The sequence below is a fragment of the Panthera onca genome, chromosome B4 (assembly GCF_046562875.1).
Source record: "Panthera onca isolate mPanOnc1 chromosome B4, mPanOnc1 haplotype 2, whole genome shotgun sequence".
In the NCBI taxonomy this organism is placed as follows: Eukaryota; Metazoa; Chordata; class Mammalia; order Carnivora; family Felidae; genus Panthera; species Panthera onca.
The window spans coordinates 122,076,157-122,095,347 of record NC_138345.1 but is presented as its reverse complement, the minus strand read 5'-3'; the positions used below and the strand labels follow the sequence as shown (position 1 = coordinate 122,095,347).

The window sequence follows — 19,191 nt, the reverse complement described above, 5'->3', positions numbered from 1 at the left end:
CTACTATATCCTAGTTTGAAACAGAAGCAACCAAGTATGTGAGTGATTTCTTGATTCTGTTCGCTCCTTTTTTGAGAGCCTTTTATTTTCTCCTCGGTGACATTTTGAAGGCTGCATATTTTCTGTTTTTCCTCATTTTTCACTAGCCTAAGGAATGATAGAGGCAGAAGTAGTGTTCAGCCGAGGAGACAGTTTGAAAACATTTCTGGGTTCTACACTCTCTCCTAAGAGTTTATTATACATTGTATGTATTATAAGAAGATTCACTGCCTCTACTTAGACTATATCTCATTCAAATGGAGAGGGATCATTTAGATAATTTCCCCAGGTCACTATGTAGCACTAGAGGCTTCATTTGTGTGTGTATAAGTTCCAGGGTTATTTTTTACATTTTAACCAGATTACTATCTACTTGCCACTTCTACTATTCCTCTGAAAAGGAGGAAAAAAAAAATATTTTCCAGTTTGAGAAATATTAGTGATAATTCTCAGGATCTGTCAACTGACTAGTATAATATCTGGGGACTGGGGCTATCTTAAGATGCTAAGTCATGCTGTGCATCTTCGCTTGAAATCTTCAGTTTCTTTCCTTGGCCATCATTTTTTAAGTTATTGTATCTAATTGCATTATTCTTTGTTGTTTGCTCTTGGTGAAGGTTTTTGCTAGTTGGTACTATTTTACAGTCATTTTGAGGGGAGAGAAATTCTATGAGTTAAACTCAATCTACCATTTTAATTTGGATATACTCAGAGGTTTGTTAACACTCTAAAGTTTGAAGTTAGAGGTCTAATTAAGAATTTTCTAACACCATCAGCACTGGACTGCCTGGCTACTTATGAAGATACCAGAGTTACAGCCAGTCTATTTTTCACACTACCTGAGCCCTAATTTTCACTGCCCTGGCTACTCTATGTTTTAAAGATCCAACATTTTCCTGATCAGCTCACATAAGTTATGAAATCAGTTAATGCTAATGATTATGTATGCATTATTTTACATCTGTGTGACATACATTCAATATGGACACAAACATTAGACTCAGAATAAGGAAAAGACATGTACATGTGACTTTTCAGTTGTGCCTGATGTGCAAAATACTGCTAAACCACACTGAAAGGAATAAAATTAATTAATATACAAGGATAGAAGGAGGGAAATCTTTTAAGAAAGAGGTATGAGGATATGTGTATAAACTGCTTGGAATTGGGGGATAACAATGAGGAGTGAACATTCTCAATAGCTTCCTATCAAAACCATCTAGGTTCGGAAGAAGATTCTGATTTCTACTGCAGGGGAACTTATGTGACCATCATGGACAAGTTTCCTAATAAGCAGTGTAGGAAAAACAACTCGAGGACTTAAAACGAATATGGTTTCACAAGATTTTGTGATCAGCGGGATGTCTATTTTTATTTATAAATGAGAAAACTAAAATCTAAGAAAAGTTAATTTGCCCCATATAATAATGACATAGATATTTCAATTAATTATCATCTATGACATCAAAATTCTAAGTTCCCTAATATTTTCTACTTTTGAAGTGCTCTTCCCAAGACACTGTTTCAAGTGTAGATCATATATTCTTTCCATGACTAAAAAAAGAACTTTACGCCAAAAGAGCAAAAGTAACAGGATAGTAGGTAATAAGCTGTTAAACTACTTTTCCATAGTTACCTGGTAGTAAATATTTGTAACATTTTTGCTATTCCAACAAAATACTGTACCTGGCTATGGTACAGCTGTGTATACCTGGCTAAACCAATTATTTTCACACTTTGCTTTTTTACAGTATATTTATCACAAACAATTCCTTCTCCTCTCCACTGCCATCTGGTTTCAGAGCTATGTAGACTAAGCCAGCTCCACTATTAAGTAACAGAAACAATGTGATTCTAATCTCAATAGCATTTAACCATGGCTTTGCGCACTGGTATAAAAGATTTCATAGTAGTTATGAGATCTTAGATAAGTTATTTTCTCAGGATTTTGGTCTCCACATTTATAAATGAGACTGGATTAGACAATCTCTCCTCTACTTCCCAAAACTTTCTAAATTTGTTTATAAATTTTATAGTAATTAGCTGACTCTTACCAATTTCTAAACAAAATAAAATAAAACACAACAAAAAAAAAGACCTCTCATTCTTCAGATAGACTTCCTCATTTTGATTTACTTAGTTCTAACAAAATATCCCAATGACCTTTAAATGAAAATATTAGTTTGTCAGTATCCATAACAGGTAAAAAATTAAAGAATTTATACAGTACATTTCTGTTTCTAATCAAGTCCAAAGAATGGATTTTTTTGTTTGTTTAAAATCTTCTGCCTTGACTACAAGTACTTATGTAATATAACAAGAGGTTGACAAGTTTTATTCACAGAAAAATCATATAAAACTCTCTGATGTATCCTACAGGTATTAAGTACTAACAACTAATAACAACCAAAAGAAAGACAAGACTTATTAATATAAACTAAATGGGTTTTGAGTATGTAGATGAAACTGATGATAACTAAAAGTTTTGTGAACTGGGACTAACTTTCCAAATGGGAATATAAACAGCATACAGATCACAGTTCCTAAAATTGTATCAAGATGAATAACTGATAATTTAAGGGTAAATGTAAATTTGACATGAAAATTTTGTTGAACAAATGAATGAATTCCCAACCACAGAAGAGCGTCTAGCACATAGTAGATACTCAACAAATGTATGCTAAATGAGTTAAGACCGGTTTCTTTTTGAAAAATAAGACCTGGGTGCCTGGGTGGCTCAGTCGGTTAAGCGTCTGACTTCGGCTCAGGTCATAATCTCATGGTTCATGAGTTCAAGCCCCGCATCGGGCTCTGTGCTGACAGCTCACAGCCTGGAGCCTGCTTCGGAATCTGTGTCTCCCTCTCTCTCTGCCCCTGCCCTGCTCACACTCTGTCTCTGTCTCTCAAAAAGTGAATAAACGTGAAAAAAAAAAGTATTAAAAAAAAAAAAGGAAGAAAGAATAAGAAGACCAAGAAAATTTTAAACACTTAAAAAACACATTATTGGCTACTTACTGGCACAAACATTTGAAATGAGGACAGGAAAACTTATTTCAAACCAAATAAAGATATAAAGAATAGCTCTAGTCAAGAAACAATGTGAAATATTCTCCATGTCTTAATCTACAATTAATTATAGTCTGCCATAATATCTTCAGAGAGGAACAAAATGGAATTTATATAGTCTCTCAAGATTTAGTTTAAAATGTGAGTAATGAAGGGTGGCTGGGTGGCTCAGTTGGTTGAGCATCCGACTCTTGATTTTGGCTCAGGTTGTAATCTCACAGTTCATGAGATTGAGCCCCATGTTGGGCTCTACACAGAGCCTGCTTAGGATTCTCTTTTTCCCTCTCTCTCTGCCCTCTCCTGCCTTGTTCTCTCTCTCAAAATAAATAAATAAACATTAAGAAAAATAAAAAATACAATGTGAGTAATGTAGATGAGAAAACCATGTCTTCTTCATTTTCCCCTTCATTCACTGAAAAGACATTTATTGAACACTTACAAAAGCAAGTGCTTATTCCTTCCCTTCTTTTAGGTCCAGCATATAGGCTAAGCCAAAGAACAATGAGCCTAGGTTGTATAAAAGGAAAGTTTCAGTATGTCAATGTCATAACTCATTTTCCATTCAATTCCTATTGTTCCATGTATGATATATATTTATAACATCCAGATCAACTTTCTATATTTATCTTTTACAAATACAAAAACATTTCTATCATTTTTATGACAGTACATTAAACTGTACCTTAGTTTTTTTCTCGTGCATTGACTTATGGATGCGTTCTCTTAGGGGTTTCATTGATGAATTATTCACTTGTGTGGGAGATCTATGTCCAAAGAAAAGCAAAAATCTATAAACAAAAGTAGCTTTTTAACTTGTTTTTGCCCCTGCCCTACCCCAAAGCAGTAATGAAATAAAAAGACAACTAAATCTTGTTGTTTATAATACTATATAAAAGTGTCAGTATTATTATTTAAAGTTCTAAATATTAATAATTTGCTATGTTAATTAATACAGTCACTACATATTTGAATTTCTGATATATGTAAGGTACTGTGTAAGATATTATGAAGGACAGAAAGTAGATTCATTCATTGCCCTGAATTCAGGCATCCTGAAGCCTAAAGTACAGGAAATAAGATACCCACACAACTAAAATTTAAAATAAAAAAGGACAAGAGCCATAGCAGGGGAATTCAAGAGAAAAATATAGTTTAGAAATAGGACGGTCAAAGAAGGCACAATGGAGAAAGAAACACTGGAGCTTTGGAGCCAGACAAACCTGGATTCCTCAATAAATTCCTTTCTGGCTTAATAGAGCCAGAGTCATAACCTCTTTAACTCAAAAGACTGTTATATAAGAATAAAGAATAGTCTATTCTAAGAAACACTCGTTTATAACCTTACATTGACTTATATTCATACACCACATTGCCCTTAATTTTATCATTTCAATGCAGATCACTAAAAATTCACTTTACCATGAATTGGTACTTGTCTGCACAATGACAATTGTAAATACTAAGGTAGCTATAAACAATTGAAATATGTTTGGCCACATGATTGAGAAAAATACTTCTTTAAAATGGATGTAGGGATTAATTTTGTTTAAAAAAAATTCCATAAACACAAAATAACTTTCTCTATGAAAATGGTAGAATTGAATCTGAGAAAAAAATTAATCATTTATGATGTTACCTAAAAAACAAACTGTGCTGAACAGAAGTAAGGTAAAAGAACACAAAATAAAGGTTCAGTTCCTTTATACTTTTTTCATAAGCCAGTGATAAATTTTCATTGCTAGGAAAATATTTGGACAATTTTGAGGTAGAATATGGAAGAATTATATCATGCCCAGATATAAAAGAATAATCACTGAAAGCTGGTGAAAAGGGTTTAAATAAATTGGAGGACAACACTGAATGACAGACCATTGCAAAGTTTCTCTTTAAAGGGAAGAGAAAAATAGAAAAGATCAAACAAGTAGGATGACTTTGTAAAGTTTCTCCACAATGTACTAAATACAATTTGAAATCGTTGTTCTAAAGTTTTACACGTTTCTATAAATGAATGCTCATTAATGAAAAATATCACCAACCTACACAATGTCTGACCTAGTGGTTGTTAAAAGTGGAGCATATCAATGTCTTGCATAGACTACTAACACTAATTTAGTAAGTGTTTGTCTTCATAATGTGAGGAAGAACCAAGAGATATCAATTCCAATTTAAGTTTGGTGTATATGCTCTCTCTGGTTCTCACGCAGAACAGCACAATCCTTGGAGGAGAGACCTTAGGTTTTGGAGCAAGACACTTTGGCTACTTGCTTAACTGTGCTCTCTTAGGCAAATTACTTCATCTTTCTCTTTCTCAAGTGTCTAATTCTTCACTTATAAAGTGGGGATATTATTGAAAGAGGTTGCTATGAGAGCTAATATAAGTGAGAGCAGTTAGCAAAGTTCTTGACATACACGACAAAGAAAATGAATATTTCCAAAGCAAAAAACAAGCACAAAAAAAATAAAAACAAAACCAAAAATACCTGTCATACTCTCAGAAGATACTACGCTTTTATATACAACTTTCTCACATCCAAATGTTCAATCTCCCTTTAACTTTTGTCTTCTCTCTTCACACTTTTCTGTAGTCTCCAAGTTTCTTACCATAGCATGTATTTCCTTTTACTTAATGAGGTATTTTTTCAACATTCCCTTTATAGACTAGAGTTAACATTCACATACATATAACTTCCACAATACTTACCTAAAAAGTGTAAGAATAGAAATCCCATTATGATGAATTGTGTTTTCATCATCATATAAAAGCTCTGCTTTGTTTTTGGTAGGCAAACTGGCTGCTTCCTCATCCAAAAGAACTAGTAAAATTTTCACAGTATCTCTGCCACAGTATGCAGTACCATGGTTTATAGCATAAGATTTTGGCTAGAACAAAAAATAATATTAAGTAAATGTAATAATCACCTAAGTTGGGTCAATCAGTCATTCTTTTCCATTTCTTGTGCCACCATTCTCCTCCTCTTATAGTTTAAGTAATAAAAAAAAAAAAAAAAATCAGCCATGGGAAATGGCTTTAAGGCATGTAATATTTCTCCCTCAAGTCATACCAAAGTCAATCTTATCACCTTCCAAAAGCACAAAAAATATAGAAAATAGTATCATCAGGGAAGACATTGGTTCTGATCAAAATAACATCCCAGGCTTGAAGTCAGAAAATTTAGTAACTATCTAGCTATGTGACCCCAGCCTCATGACTTAATCTCCTTGTATATTTTTTCTTTTTTATACCAAAGAGAGATGGTCTGAATACCAACCCCACAGATGGCCATAAAGATCTATTCAAATGCAAAAATTAAAAATGAGTTCACATTCACTCAGTAATCCATTCATAACTACACACCAAGTCCCAAGCACAGTGTAAGGCTACAAAGGTAAAAACCGCTGCCTCAAGGAACCCATACTCTCCTAAATAAAATAAGAAAGCAACTAACAAGTGCATTACAAAGTACTAAGGGCTATTTATTTTTTAATATTTATCTATTTTTGAAAGGGAAGGAGAGAGAGGAGAGAAAGGAGGAGAAAGAGAGATAAAGTGCATACATGCAAGCAGGTGAAGGGCAGAGAGGGAGACAGAGAAACCCAAGCAGGCTCTGCAGCTGTCAGCACAGAGCCCACCACGGGGCTCATGGGAGCTTGATCTCAGGAACCGTGAGATCATGACCTGAGCTGAAATCAAGAGTCAGATGATGTTTAACCAACTGAGCCACCCATGCACCCCCTTAAGTGCTATTTCTAACAGAAGATATACATGGCATAATAGGAGCACACAAAAGGTAGTGAACAATTTACTCAGGAATCAACGATGTCTTCATAGAGGAGGAGACACATAGGGGTAGGAGAGACCGTGGTACTTTGAAGGATGAGGTAACATGATATAACTAAAGAACAAAATAACAGAAAGAGTTATGCAGGATGAACGTGGGAAAGCTTTGTATATCTGGCAAAGAAATTATAAGTCAGTCTGTTACAGAGTTAAAATCTTTTGCTTTATTAAGCAAGGACATTAATGATTCTATTTAGATTTTTAGAAAAATGATGGCAATGTGTAAAATATATTCTAGGGTAAGAATGTTACTAAGTCTGGAGACAGGAACACAAATTAAGAGACTGTAATAGTCCAGCTTGGAAAAGGAGAAGGTAGTAGCAGTGAACTAAGATAGTAGCAGTGTAGATAAAGAAAAAAGCAGATTAGGGGCGCCTGGGTGGCTCAGGTCGGTTGAGCGTCCGACTTCGGCTCAGGTCGTGATCTCGCGGTTTGTGGGTTCGAGCCCTGCGTCGGGCTCTGTGCTGACAGCTCAGAGCCTGGAGCCTGTTTCGGATTCTGTCCCTCTTTCTTTCTCTTTCTCTTTCTCTTTCTCTTTCTCTTTCTCTTTCTCTTTCTCTCTCTCTCTGCCCCTCCTCCACTCACACTCTGTCTCTCTCTCCTTCGGAAATAAATAAGCATTAAAAAAATTTTTTTTAAGAAAAAAAGCAGATTAAAAGAGGAGAGCTAGAAAAACTTAGTGACTACACAGAATAAGGGAAAATATATGATAATATAATATTATACACGGACACACGTAAGCACAAACCCTGAAGATATCTCTAGCTGGGTTTGATACCAACTTACTAGTAGCAGGTGCTTTATAACTCTGGGAAAGTTCCTTAACCTCACTGTGCTTCAGTTAAATCGCTGGTAAAATAGGGGTAGGTAAAATAGGGGTAAAATAGGTAAAATGCCCAACCCATACAGCATGGTGGACATTGTGCCTAAATATCAGAGTCACCCTTTCTGAGACATCTGTTGTAGCTGCACCACTTCCCTCAGCTTCCATCAACTTGGTCTTGGCCTCCTTTCTCTACTTGGCTTCACCAAACTAACCTGTATAGCTGCACTGGAATTTTAACAAACTGCTTAGCACAATAATGATTAATAATCACATCGTATGCACTTATCACAATATATGTGCTTAACATAGATTTTTCATTAGTACCAGAGAGAGAAGTCCACATTGTTTAACATTAACTTATTGAGAATTATTGGATAGTATTTTTCAAAGATTTCTGATTTGACTGAACACATAAAATCAAGAACCAGGTTGGATCTTTACTTGTTGTGACAGGAAATGGGAGAGACTGGTGCTCTTAATTACCTGAGTTGTGACAATTCCTGACTTAGACTAATAGTAATAACGTGGTTCTCATTTGAGCCAAGCTAGTCACAGGAAGTGTTAGCACACATGAGACAACCACATGGGGCACACAAGGGGCAACAACCCAGAATCTCCCCTATCTCCCCTATGTCCCACCTTCAAGTTAATGTGAAAACATTCATTGTTACAGAAAAATAACTAAAAATGGTTCTGTGAATAAACAGATGAATAATAAAAAATTAGCAAAAGTCTTTCTTCATGCTCTGATTATTACAATCATACCTAATGAAAAAGAGCTTTTGTTGCTTGAGTAACTAAACTGCAATAAATGGATTATAACACATTCCCCAAAATTCTTTTCTAGAGCTGAAAACATGGCAGACAATTTCTCCTATAATACTAGTTTATTGTACCATACAGTGTTTGATTCCCTATGTTAAAAACAAACAAACAAACAAACAAACAAACAAGAAACAGGTAAATATTCTGGGAATATATAGTTAAAAGATTTCTAAGTATAAGAGAAATTCCTCATGTTTGCAGTAGGCTGGTAAGAGAGGTAGAAAAGAACACATCATAAAGATTTTAAAAATTCTATTGAAGAAAAATAAACTGAATAGAAACCATTTCTCTTGCTGTTCCAGAGTACCTAGTACAGGGATCAGAACCAGAGAAACCTGGTTCTTATTTTATATTTGAGTAAATGGGAAAATAATGGTTTCATAAGAGTAATTATTGAAAAACATTACAAAACACCGTAATATCCATTAAGAATTATAAACTTCTAGTGCTACAAGGGATAGTGAAGATTATCCAATGCCTTCTTTAACAAATACACACAATTGGCCCAAAGATGTTATGATTTACTCAAGTCGAACATAATCCTATATAATCCTATTGAGAAACTTAAATTTTCAACATCTTAAACGCAGGAAACACATGCTTATGACTTAAGTAGCAATAGTAAACCATTTCTATAACAAGTAGAAGCGATAATGTTTTGTATGGAAGAATAATGAAACATAAAAAGCTCATTACCCTTGCAGGACTGATATCAGTGGTACCAAGAATTACATCTCCTTGTTGAGAATTGACAATATTTTTAATCCTCAAATCCAAATCCTGAGCTACTTCCTCTATTGCTTTACAAAAAGGATCCCTGCTGTTCTGGCCTTTAATCAGCTGCATCTTTATCACTGAGAGTATCCGACCCCCTGCAATGCTGAAAATAGAAATAAGATCACCCTTACAATAGTATTAGAAATGACAATATGCTTATAAGCTTGAAAATATACTTCTCAGAGTGAATCAACACTTTTCAAAAAATAGGACATTGGTCTTATAAATCAAACTAACACATTTAAGAAAAGGATGAGAACCATGAGAAACAAAATTTAAAAGTTTTTCTGAAAGCAGGTCATTTCAATAAAGGTAAGTTATTTCTTCCTTGATTTGAAAGCTGAAGGGAAATATTTTAGTTATATATGATACATAATAACAGTTTCAGGTGCAGTTATATACACATAATATACTTAAAAATATGTATCTTTAAATACAAGGTAATAGAAACACTACCTCTCAATTTATACCTAGAATCTTGCATTACTTTAATCTTAAAATCCATTCACTATTATTATCCTTAAATCACAGATGAGAAAATTGAGTCTCAAAAAGGTTAAATAGCTTGTCCAAGAACACAGAGTGCCTGAGCTAGGAAAGAGGTAGTGAGGACTGACCTGAAGCATGATATTACATTCTAATATGAGAATTGTTATTACGTGGAAGCAGAAATTAAGCTAGTTAATACTGATCTAAAGCAAACCAGAGACTGGACCAACTAACTATGTCCAAAAGACAAGTGTTTTAAAAAACCTGAAATCAATTACTTTATACTAAGCCTGAGCCTGAATGAATTTAGGTTGCAGTTCCTGCTCTAGAAGGCTGACCTAAAAAAATGTGAGAAATATATAGGAAAAAGGAGTTTGATCTATTACAAGGAAGAAATTAGAGGTGTCCAACAATAGAAGAGGGCTCTTTTTTTAAGTCGGGAGATCTCCATTCCTAGAGCTATCCCTGGAAAGGTTGTGCAGTGCTGATTGAGAAGGTGGTATGGCCTGGCTATAAAGTCAGATTATCTGAGCACAAAATAACACCTGTCCCACCCCCTTCTACCTTGGGTATGCTGTTTAACTTTTCTGTGACTTTTTTTTTTAAATGTTTATTTGTTTATTTTGAGAGAGAAAGAGAGAGTGTGTGCCCATGCACATGCAAGGGCAGAGAGAGAAAAAGAGAGAGGGAAAGAGAGAGAAACCTAAGCAGGCTCCATACTGTCAGTGCAGAGCCCAACACAGGGCTTGATCCCAAGAACTGTAAGATCATGACCTGAGCTGAAATCAAGAGTTGGAAGCTTAACCCACTGAGCCACCCAGGTGCCTCAAACTTTTCTGTGACTTTTATAGTGGCATAAAGGAAATTATGAATTAAAGTTTTAATCCATGCTGTCTTATTGCCAGGTTTTATGTTTTAGGGAAGAAGCCAGGTTTCCTAAGAAACACTGGAAATATGATTGTTTACAATCAAATAGCTGGTCCAAATAGAGATAGAAAGTTAGAAGAAAATTGCAGAGACACTTAATGTATGATTAGACCAGTGTCTTCCAAATTTGCCTAATTATCAGAATCATATTCAGCATTTGTTTAAAATATCAACTCCAGATCCCACCTTGTTGAATCACAAACTGCAGAAAAGAGTACTGAATAGCTGCATTGTTTTAAAAGTACCACAGGTGATTCTAACAACCACATAAGCTTGGGAAACATTTCATTTAAAAGAAAAAAAAGGAAGAAAAAGCTTCTTGAGAAAGGAAGAATGCTAATTTTTACACTACCAGTTTATACTTGGCACACAGAAGAAATGGTTGATATGACCACTATCACATGCGACAATCTAAAATTTTTTACAATAAGACAAAAGATACATATTTTATGATTATTCATATCGTTTGCAATACAAAAGTACTTAGGAGCTTTCCACCTTCCACTTACACTATGGTAGACTAAATACCCTGGGGGAATATCTCACTGAGTTTGGCAGGAATAGGGGGAAATCTCTAAATACCACTTAATTTCTCCCCCAAAAAAGGAACAGACAACAGTTGGGAGCTACAAATGGGAGGCGAGCAGAATGAATGGGTTTTCCTGAAGGCAAAAATCTCTAGCAGTACTTTGATCAGGACACAAAGCCCTGGGTGGGAGAAGGCAACCAGAGAATTTCACATTGAGTCTGAACCTTCTGAGGGAGAAGGAACTAGTAAGGGTTGTATTAGATTTATTTTATGTATTTTATCTTTTTGAAGCTCTTTTTTAAAAATTGTTTTCCTATTTGGTGATGACATAGAAAAACAATTGCTTATTGTTTACTGACCTTGTGTCCAGCAACATTGTTAAACACTACTATTAATATGAATAATTTGCCTTTAGATTTCTGGAGTTTTCTACATATACAATCATATTATCATCAAACAGAATTTTATTTCTTCCTTTTCAATTGTTACATCTATTTCTTTATCTTGCCTTACTACACTGAATTGAACATACAATATTGTGCTAAAAAGAAATGATAAGAGTAGGAACTCTTACTTTATCTTAAACCTTAAATAGAATGCTAAAACATTTTACCAGTAAGGAGGTCTGTATAGAAACCCTTTATCAGGTTAAAGCCTTTATTCTCAGTTCATTTGACACAGAGTGGGTAGCCCTGTGAGTGTGGATGTCCCAACAGACTCCTCATCTTAGACAGTCCCTAGGCTTTGTCCCTGCTCCCTCAGAGTTTACCAGCATAAGAACAGACTTTCCAAATCACCAAATACTCTCAAAATAAAAGCTGGCTTCCCTTCTTGACTTCCCTCTTTGACTTTCTTCCTTCCTCTAGTTTTTGGCCAGTATTTTCATTATAAATGCCTATTCATCAACGCATTCAAAAAGTATTTAAAAGATATGTATCCAGCATTATTAACTATTTTCAAGGGAAGGTTCAATCGGCAGACCTAACCTGCCATATACCTGTCATCAGAAGTCTGAGTAAACTCTAAGAATTCTTTTATATATACAATCACTATCTTTTTCAGTGGTTTTTCCTTGATTTTCAATCAAAAGCACAGAAAGTAATTGGATGAAATGAAGCCGAAATGAAAGCACAACACTATGTGCCTCTTCTGGCAAATAATCTAATGGAAGAGTTTTGTAAGATTCAAAAGGATAATAAAACATGAAAGAGTGTTGTAATGTCAACTACAATAACAAAAAAATGCTTTTAATGATATTAGGTAAAAGTCACCTTTGCCTCCTTTTCTCAATTCCTTCCTTCTAAAGATGATATAATTCCCTGACTGAATTAAATCAGGAAAAAGTGTGTAAGATTTGTGTTTCAGATCCTTGCCAAGTTCAACATTTTGACCTTGGTAAAAAATACCTCAAACACTAGTGCTGTGACTAGTCTATTGCTTGCTATACATTCTCTATTAGAGCCCAATATTAGCTCTTCAAAAATCTGCTCAGCAACATGGTAGTATAATCCAGACTCTTGCTTCTAGAGCCTGTAATCTCTGAAGTTTTAACTCAAATGACACCAGGATATTTGTGCTAGGCAATGGGGATACAATGAATAAAATATTTCTCTTTAAGAGGTCACAATTAACCACATGAGAAAGTAAGATACTAAAGGTATAAAGGGAGTTCAAGTGGGGAGGTAAGGGAAGAAAGAGTATTTCACGAAGGCATCCCAGAAGATACATTATGAGTACTCTGGAAAAACATCAATAGAAGAATTTAGGGGTGCGTGGGTAGCTTGGTTGGTTAAGCATCCAACTTCAGCCCAGATCATGATCTCATGGTTCGTGAGTTCAAATCCCACATTGGACTCTGGACTCATGATGTGGAGCCTGTTTGGGATTCTCTCTCTCTCTCCCTGTTTGTCCCACCTCATTCACACTTTCTGTCTCTCCCTCTCTCTCTCTCTCTCTCTAAGATAAATAAACTTAAAAAAAAAAAAAAAAAAAAAGGAAGAATTTAGGCGAAAAAGAGGTAAACTGTACCTACTGACTACCAAATGTATCAAATTAAAGCCCTGGGGCAGAAAGAGAAAAATAAAGCTAGTGAGGGAAAACAATTAAATCGCCAAGCTTGTAACAAAATATTGTGAATGAAGGAGAACAACAAGCAGTAAAACACAAATGGATGGTTATACTTTAGTGTATTTATTGAATATTCTTACTTTACTGTATGGATTGGCTTTCCTCTACTATCTCCAAGAACTAGAAAGCTATTTGCTAAAACACATTTTTAAAATTTAAATATGATTAAAAGTGCTACATAAGATATATCAAAAGTGGGGCGCCTGGGTGGCGCAGTCGGTTAAGCGTCCGACTTCAACCAGGTCACGATCTCGCGGTCCGTGAGTTCGAGCCCCGCGTCAGGCTCTGGGCTGATGGCTCGGAGCCTGGAGCCTGTTTCCGATTCTGTGTCTCCCTCTCTCTCTGCCCCTCCCCCGTTCATGCTCTGTCTCTCTCTGTCCCAAAAATAAATAAAAAAAAAAAAAGTTGAAAAAAAAAAAATTAAAAAAAAAAAAAAAAAAAAAGATATATCAAAAGTGCTTCTAGAATATTTTTAAATGATAAAAAATGTAACATTAGAATTTTGGACCAGAAAATTTCAACTAGATTTAACATTCTATAAATGAATAATAGTTAGTCCAATAAGTATAACTCAAGTATACATTTAAAAGTTGTGTCATAAATTTGAAATACATATTGGAATTTGCTTCCATTAAACAAATTGGAATTTGTTTCCATTAAATATTGGAACAATAGAGAACAAATTTATGTAACCTGAAACCCCTAATTTAAGATATTTTTCAGGAAAGTATATGCATTTTATGGTGGCACCTACTGGCAAAATGTAGAAATACAACCAAATTATAGCTAAGATGGCCTGATGAAAAGTTGGCAATGGGGAGGGAAGGGTAGGAATTGATTCTTTCATTTCTTCCCTGTCTGTTTGCCATCCTCCCTTTGATTCAAAGATTACTGTGTTTCCCTACTACCTCCACCCTATTCTACTCAGTTACAAGAGTTAAGTACATTTTTATCTCTAAGTTTTAAGGTTGAGAGACAGGCTAGAAAAAGATGCAGGCAGGAGTTAGAGCATTTAGAATTTGTATATCATACTGAGGTTTCTGGAGTCTTATCCTGTACCTAATATGAATCATTGAAGAATTTTAATCATGGGAGTAACATTCGTTGTTTCAGAAAGACCACTGGCAGTAGTGAGGGCAGCAGAATGGGGCAACTCAAAACTGGAGGAAAAAGAACAACTCAGAGAGAAGTGAAGAAGTTCAGGCAAGAAAGGATAAAAGTCTGAAAACAGACTTTCCATACAAAATGGAAATATAAGATAGTAGCTACAGGAATAGAGATGAGAAGAAAGAATATCAAAAACGTTAAGTAAGAAAAATTGATGGATCTTGGTGGCAGAAGGGATAGAGAAAGGAGAAAAAAGGAGTTTAAGATATGTTCCAGATTTCTGCTTGGGTAGCTTGAGAAAGAGAGGCTTCAAAAAGCTGGGGCACTTTAGAAAGAGAAAAAGGTTTGCAGGAAAGATGAAGACTTAGTTTGGGACATGTTAAGTTTTAGTTGCCTTTGAGGTCACAACCTATAGACAAAGATGTATTTTTGAAACTCAGGAAAGAGGTTTGGATCCCACTGAAATATAGATTTAGAATTTATAGATATAGAATTTATAGGAGTAGATGGAAAATAAGAGAATGAAATCTCAGAAGTATGGGGAAAAGGGTTCTAACAGAGAAAATGATCAAATTTAAGGACATTTGGAGTCCAAAAAAGACCATACCAACCTGATCACAAGTGACCTTTGGCAGAATAGCTTCAATAGAGTGGAACAGTGAATGATTGTGAGTCAGTTAACTACAGACAAGTAAATAGATATTGAGTGTCTACTCTGTGCCAGAAACCATGTTAACTCTAAGGGATATTAGTGAAGAAAATCAACAAAACCCTCACAAAGTTTACAGTCTGGTGAGAAATACATATTAAATAATTAGAATTGGGAAATGGAATAAAGGACAGCATTTTTTTTTCAAGAATCTCAGTTATAAAAGGAAGGAGAGGGGCGTCTGGGTGGCTCAGTCAGTTAAGCATCCGACTTCGGTGCAGGTCATGATCTTGCAGTTTGTGAGTTCAAGCCCTGCTTCAGGCTCTGTGGTGATAGCTAGGAGCCTGGAGCCTGTTTCAGATTCTGTGTCTCCCTCTCTCTCTCTGCCCCTCCCCCACTTGCGCTCTGTCTCCCTCTGTCTCAAAAATAAACATTAGAAAAAATTGATTTAAAAAAAAACAAGAAAATAAAAGGAAGGAGAAGGAATTGACAAAAACAGAAGATCGTTTGTTGTTTTTTCTTATAATCTTTATGGACTGTGGCAAAAGTACTAGAAGTTGAAATTATAAGACAAAATGAATAACCAATGAAACAATGTCCCAATAGGCTAGTCATATTATCCCCACTGTAGAAAATATCCTCCCTTCTCCCCATCTGGGCTTCATATCACACCCATTCTCCATGTCCGTCTAACTCCTTCAAGTCCATACTTTAAGATTAAGCTGAACTATAACAGCCACCCAGGTAAGTATTCCTGACCCTTTATCCCTGCCTCCCACAAATAAGGCAATTGTCTTTTCCTCTGTACATCCTCCTATTGCATAAATAGGATATATGGTTTTAGCTTTTAATAATTCTTTACAATTATGAAATGAATATATACTTAGTATACACAAATGTCACCATAAAGAAGAAATAAATATCGCTTAGGGCACTATTTAGACACCCACATGAATATACCCACTACTTGGACACCTACTTCTTCAGTGTCTTCACAAGAACACAGAGTGAATTACTCACTGTGACAAGACAGGATATCCACAATAACTCACTGATAAGTTAAAGAATTTAAGATGCCTCATCCTAGATGCCTCTAAAATGTACTTCTATCCTGTAGATAATTTATCCAAACCAGACATTCCTCCAAAGGGAATGCAATTATAACAAACTACAGTGGACTGAATGTACACATTTATATCTGCTCCCTCCTAAAGCTGCAGAGAAATGACAGAAATGCAAGTGTTTTAAATCCACGAAGAAAAAGAATGGAAGAGGAGACAATAGCGGATGACAGCAGAGACATACAATGAAAGGATGGAAAGATGAAAAGCAGACGGACATGTGGTAGCTGACTACTCAGAACAAAGAAAGCTAAAACATATGTAACTGCTAAAAGAGATTCCAATAAGAAGCAACTCCAGAAATTCTCAGATATTGAATTCAATACTGAAGGCTATGATAAAGGGGCTGCAAATAAGAACTAGTTGACAGTCTACATCAGAACACTTGACGCCTCAATCTCTTCTCCTATTCTGAGCAGTCAGGCCAGTGCACTTCCCTCCCCTCAGCATGGAAAGCAAGATTACTCTGAAGAAAGTAAGCCAGATGAGCTCTAGACCGCAAGGCAATGGGAACTGAAAACAGAGAGACTGAGTAAAAGTCTACAGACTGAACTGGGAGACTGAGCATCAGCTCCTATGCGACTTCAAATCCCAGAATATTACTAGACTAGCTAGACTTACAGCTTTCTGAAGGAGACTAAAGGATGCCACTGTGTAAATTCTGGGGTAAGTTCCAAAGAAAAGACCTATAGTTACCGACATTGGGAGAATCCCCAACAAAGGAACTGGATGCCAGGCTATAATGAAATCCACTGTACAGAACTACTAATCAGCTTTACAGAGTCTCATTCTGAAATATGATGGAAGGGCTGTTCAGAATCACCATACATTTTAGGAATACCTCTAACATGAAAGATTGCAAAACAAACAAAAAAGAAAACATTCAACTTAGATAACAACAAAGACAATCCAGGAAGCAGATAAAAATAATCTTAAAAATATAATACTTTTAGATAAGTAAAACATGATATAAGATCACATTCAATCAAATGAGAGAATACAATAAAAATATTTGTCTCCTGTTTTTCTCAGAAAGCCATGTACACCAATAAGGGGTATCCCAATTAAAAATAAAGTCATGGGGCGTCTGAGTGGCTCAATTGGTTGAGCTTACGACTTCGTCTCAGGTCGTGATCTCGCGGTTTGTGAGTTCGCCCCGTGTCGGGCTCTGCGCTGACAGCTTGGAGCCTGAAGCCTACTTCGGATTCTGTGTCTCCTTCTCTCTCTGCCCCTCCCCCACTTGTGCTCTGTCTCTATCAAAAATAAATAAATGTAAAAAAAATTTTTTTAAATAAATAAAGTCATGAGATTCAGAAAACAAGGCAGAGGCAAAGAAAATTCATAAGGTAATGAAACTTCACAGTTACCACTGTGAAACAGGCCTAACAAGCAAAAGTACAAACTGAATGAAGAAGATAGTGCATTTTCCAAAAGGAATGTCTTCAAGGGCAAAACCCAGAACTTATAGATAACCTTATTATTAGGTCTAATAAGAAGAAATTGTATAGTTTTATTGGAAAGCTTGATAAAGAATCTATAATAAAATAGGAAGTCAAGCAAAAGAAAAAAGTAGATAATTATTAACTGTAGAAAAAAAAAACGGGCGCCTGGGTGGCTCAGTCGGTTGAGCGGCCAACTTCGGCTCAGGTCATGATCCCGCGTTCCATGAGTTCGAGCCCCGCGTCGAGCTCTGTGCTGACAGCTCAGAGCCTGGAACCTGTTTCAGATTCTGTGTCTCCCTCTCTCTCTCTGACCCTTCCCCGTTCATGCTCTGTCTCAAAAATAAATAAACGTTAAAAAAAAAAACAAAAAACAAAAAACAAAAAAATCTATACAAGAAAGGAAGTATAATCACAGCATATCACATAGCTTAGGTGTAGGCAGTATTTACAGAGTCATAATAAAAAAAATTCTAAAACATAACTTAAGCTGAAATTGTAGTATAACTAGATATGAAGGATGAACGAAGTCTGTGTGTATCTGTGTGCCTAACAGGAGGGAGAAGACAGAAAAGGGGAGCTGGGACATTGGCATAGGAAGTTAATATTGTCTAAAACTGAAAAAAATCAACAAATAGCTGAATAAAAATTTCATTTAAATGAGGTAAATCTAAAAACAAAAAAACTTAAAGTCAATTCATCTGTAGAGGACTATTTTACTGTAGGTCCATAATGCCACTTGACTTTAACAAAATATACCTATATTTGCTTTGCTAAAAATAAAATATTTTTTTAAATTATCTGTGATCTCAGAAGAAACAGCCAGCCAATATATTTGAAAGTTCAGAAGATGTCACTATTATTGACTATAAGTCATATTCAAAAAACCTCTTCCAAATTTACTTCCTTGGAATGGATATCCACAAAGAAGACAGAAGGATATAATTCAAAATAAAATCCTAAGAAAAAAATCCTTGGAATCTTACAATGAAAAGAAGTTTCATGAAATAAGATATAGTGATTAAAAGAATGGGTTCCAGGTTCAGAACTGAGTTCAGATCCCAGCTCTGCTACTTAAATAACAATGTGACTGAGTTAAATTACTTAGTCCCAGTGCTTCAGTTTCTTCCTCTCTAAACTGGGTGTGTATACAGTACCCATAATGTAAGGCTGCTGTAATGATCAAATGATAACCCCCACAAAGAGCTTAATATAATGCCTGACACATAAAAAGTGTTGAGTAAATACCAGCTCTTTTTATTAGTACAATGCTAAAGCATACCAACCAAATTGACAGTGATCTACCATAATTGCTAACATATACAATGCACTTCTGTTCCCCACCAAATTACTCTCAAAATTCTTATCATCCAAGATGCATATATTATAAATAGGAGTCTATCAGATACGAAGATCTTACTTCCAATATAAT

The 19,191-nt window shown here is 35.4% G+C and overlaps 1 protein-coding gene across 9 annotated transcripts in view; it reads right to left on the bottom strand.

Moving 5' to 3' along the window:
• The window catches only part of PARPBP (PARP1 binding protein), a 149,008-nt gene that overhangs the window by 94,268 nt on the left and 35,549 nt on the right, over positions 1–19,191 (bottom strand). For 6 of the 9 annotated variants that reach the window (XR_009617016.3, XR_009617017.3, XR_009617018.3 and 3 more), the window contains exons 7-9: positions 9,291–9,474; positions 5,807–5,985; positions 3,788–3,869 (exon numbers count right to left, since the gene is read on the bottom strand). Coding sequence is in view for 4 of the 9 variants with exons in the window: in XM_060656591.3 (XP_060512574.2) it covers positions 3,788–3,869; positions 5,807–5,985; positions 9,291–9,474 (445 nt within the window). In the remaining 5 variants the exon portion in view is untranslated. Of the gene's footprint in view, positions 1–3,787; positions 3,870–5,806; positions 5,986–9,290; positions 9,475–19,191 lie in introns of those variants that run through there. The other 3 variants (XR_009617020.2, XM_060656593.3, XM_060656594.3) reach the window with 3 other exon arrangements.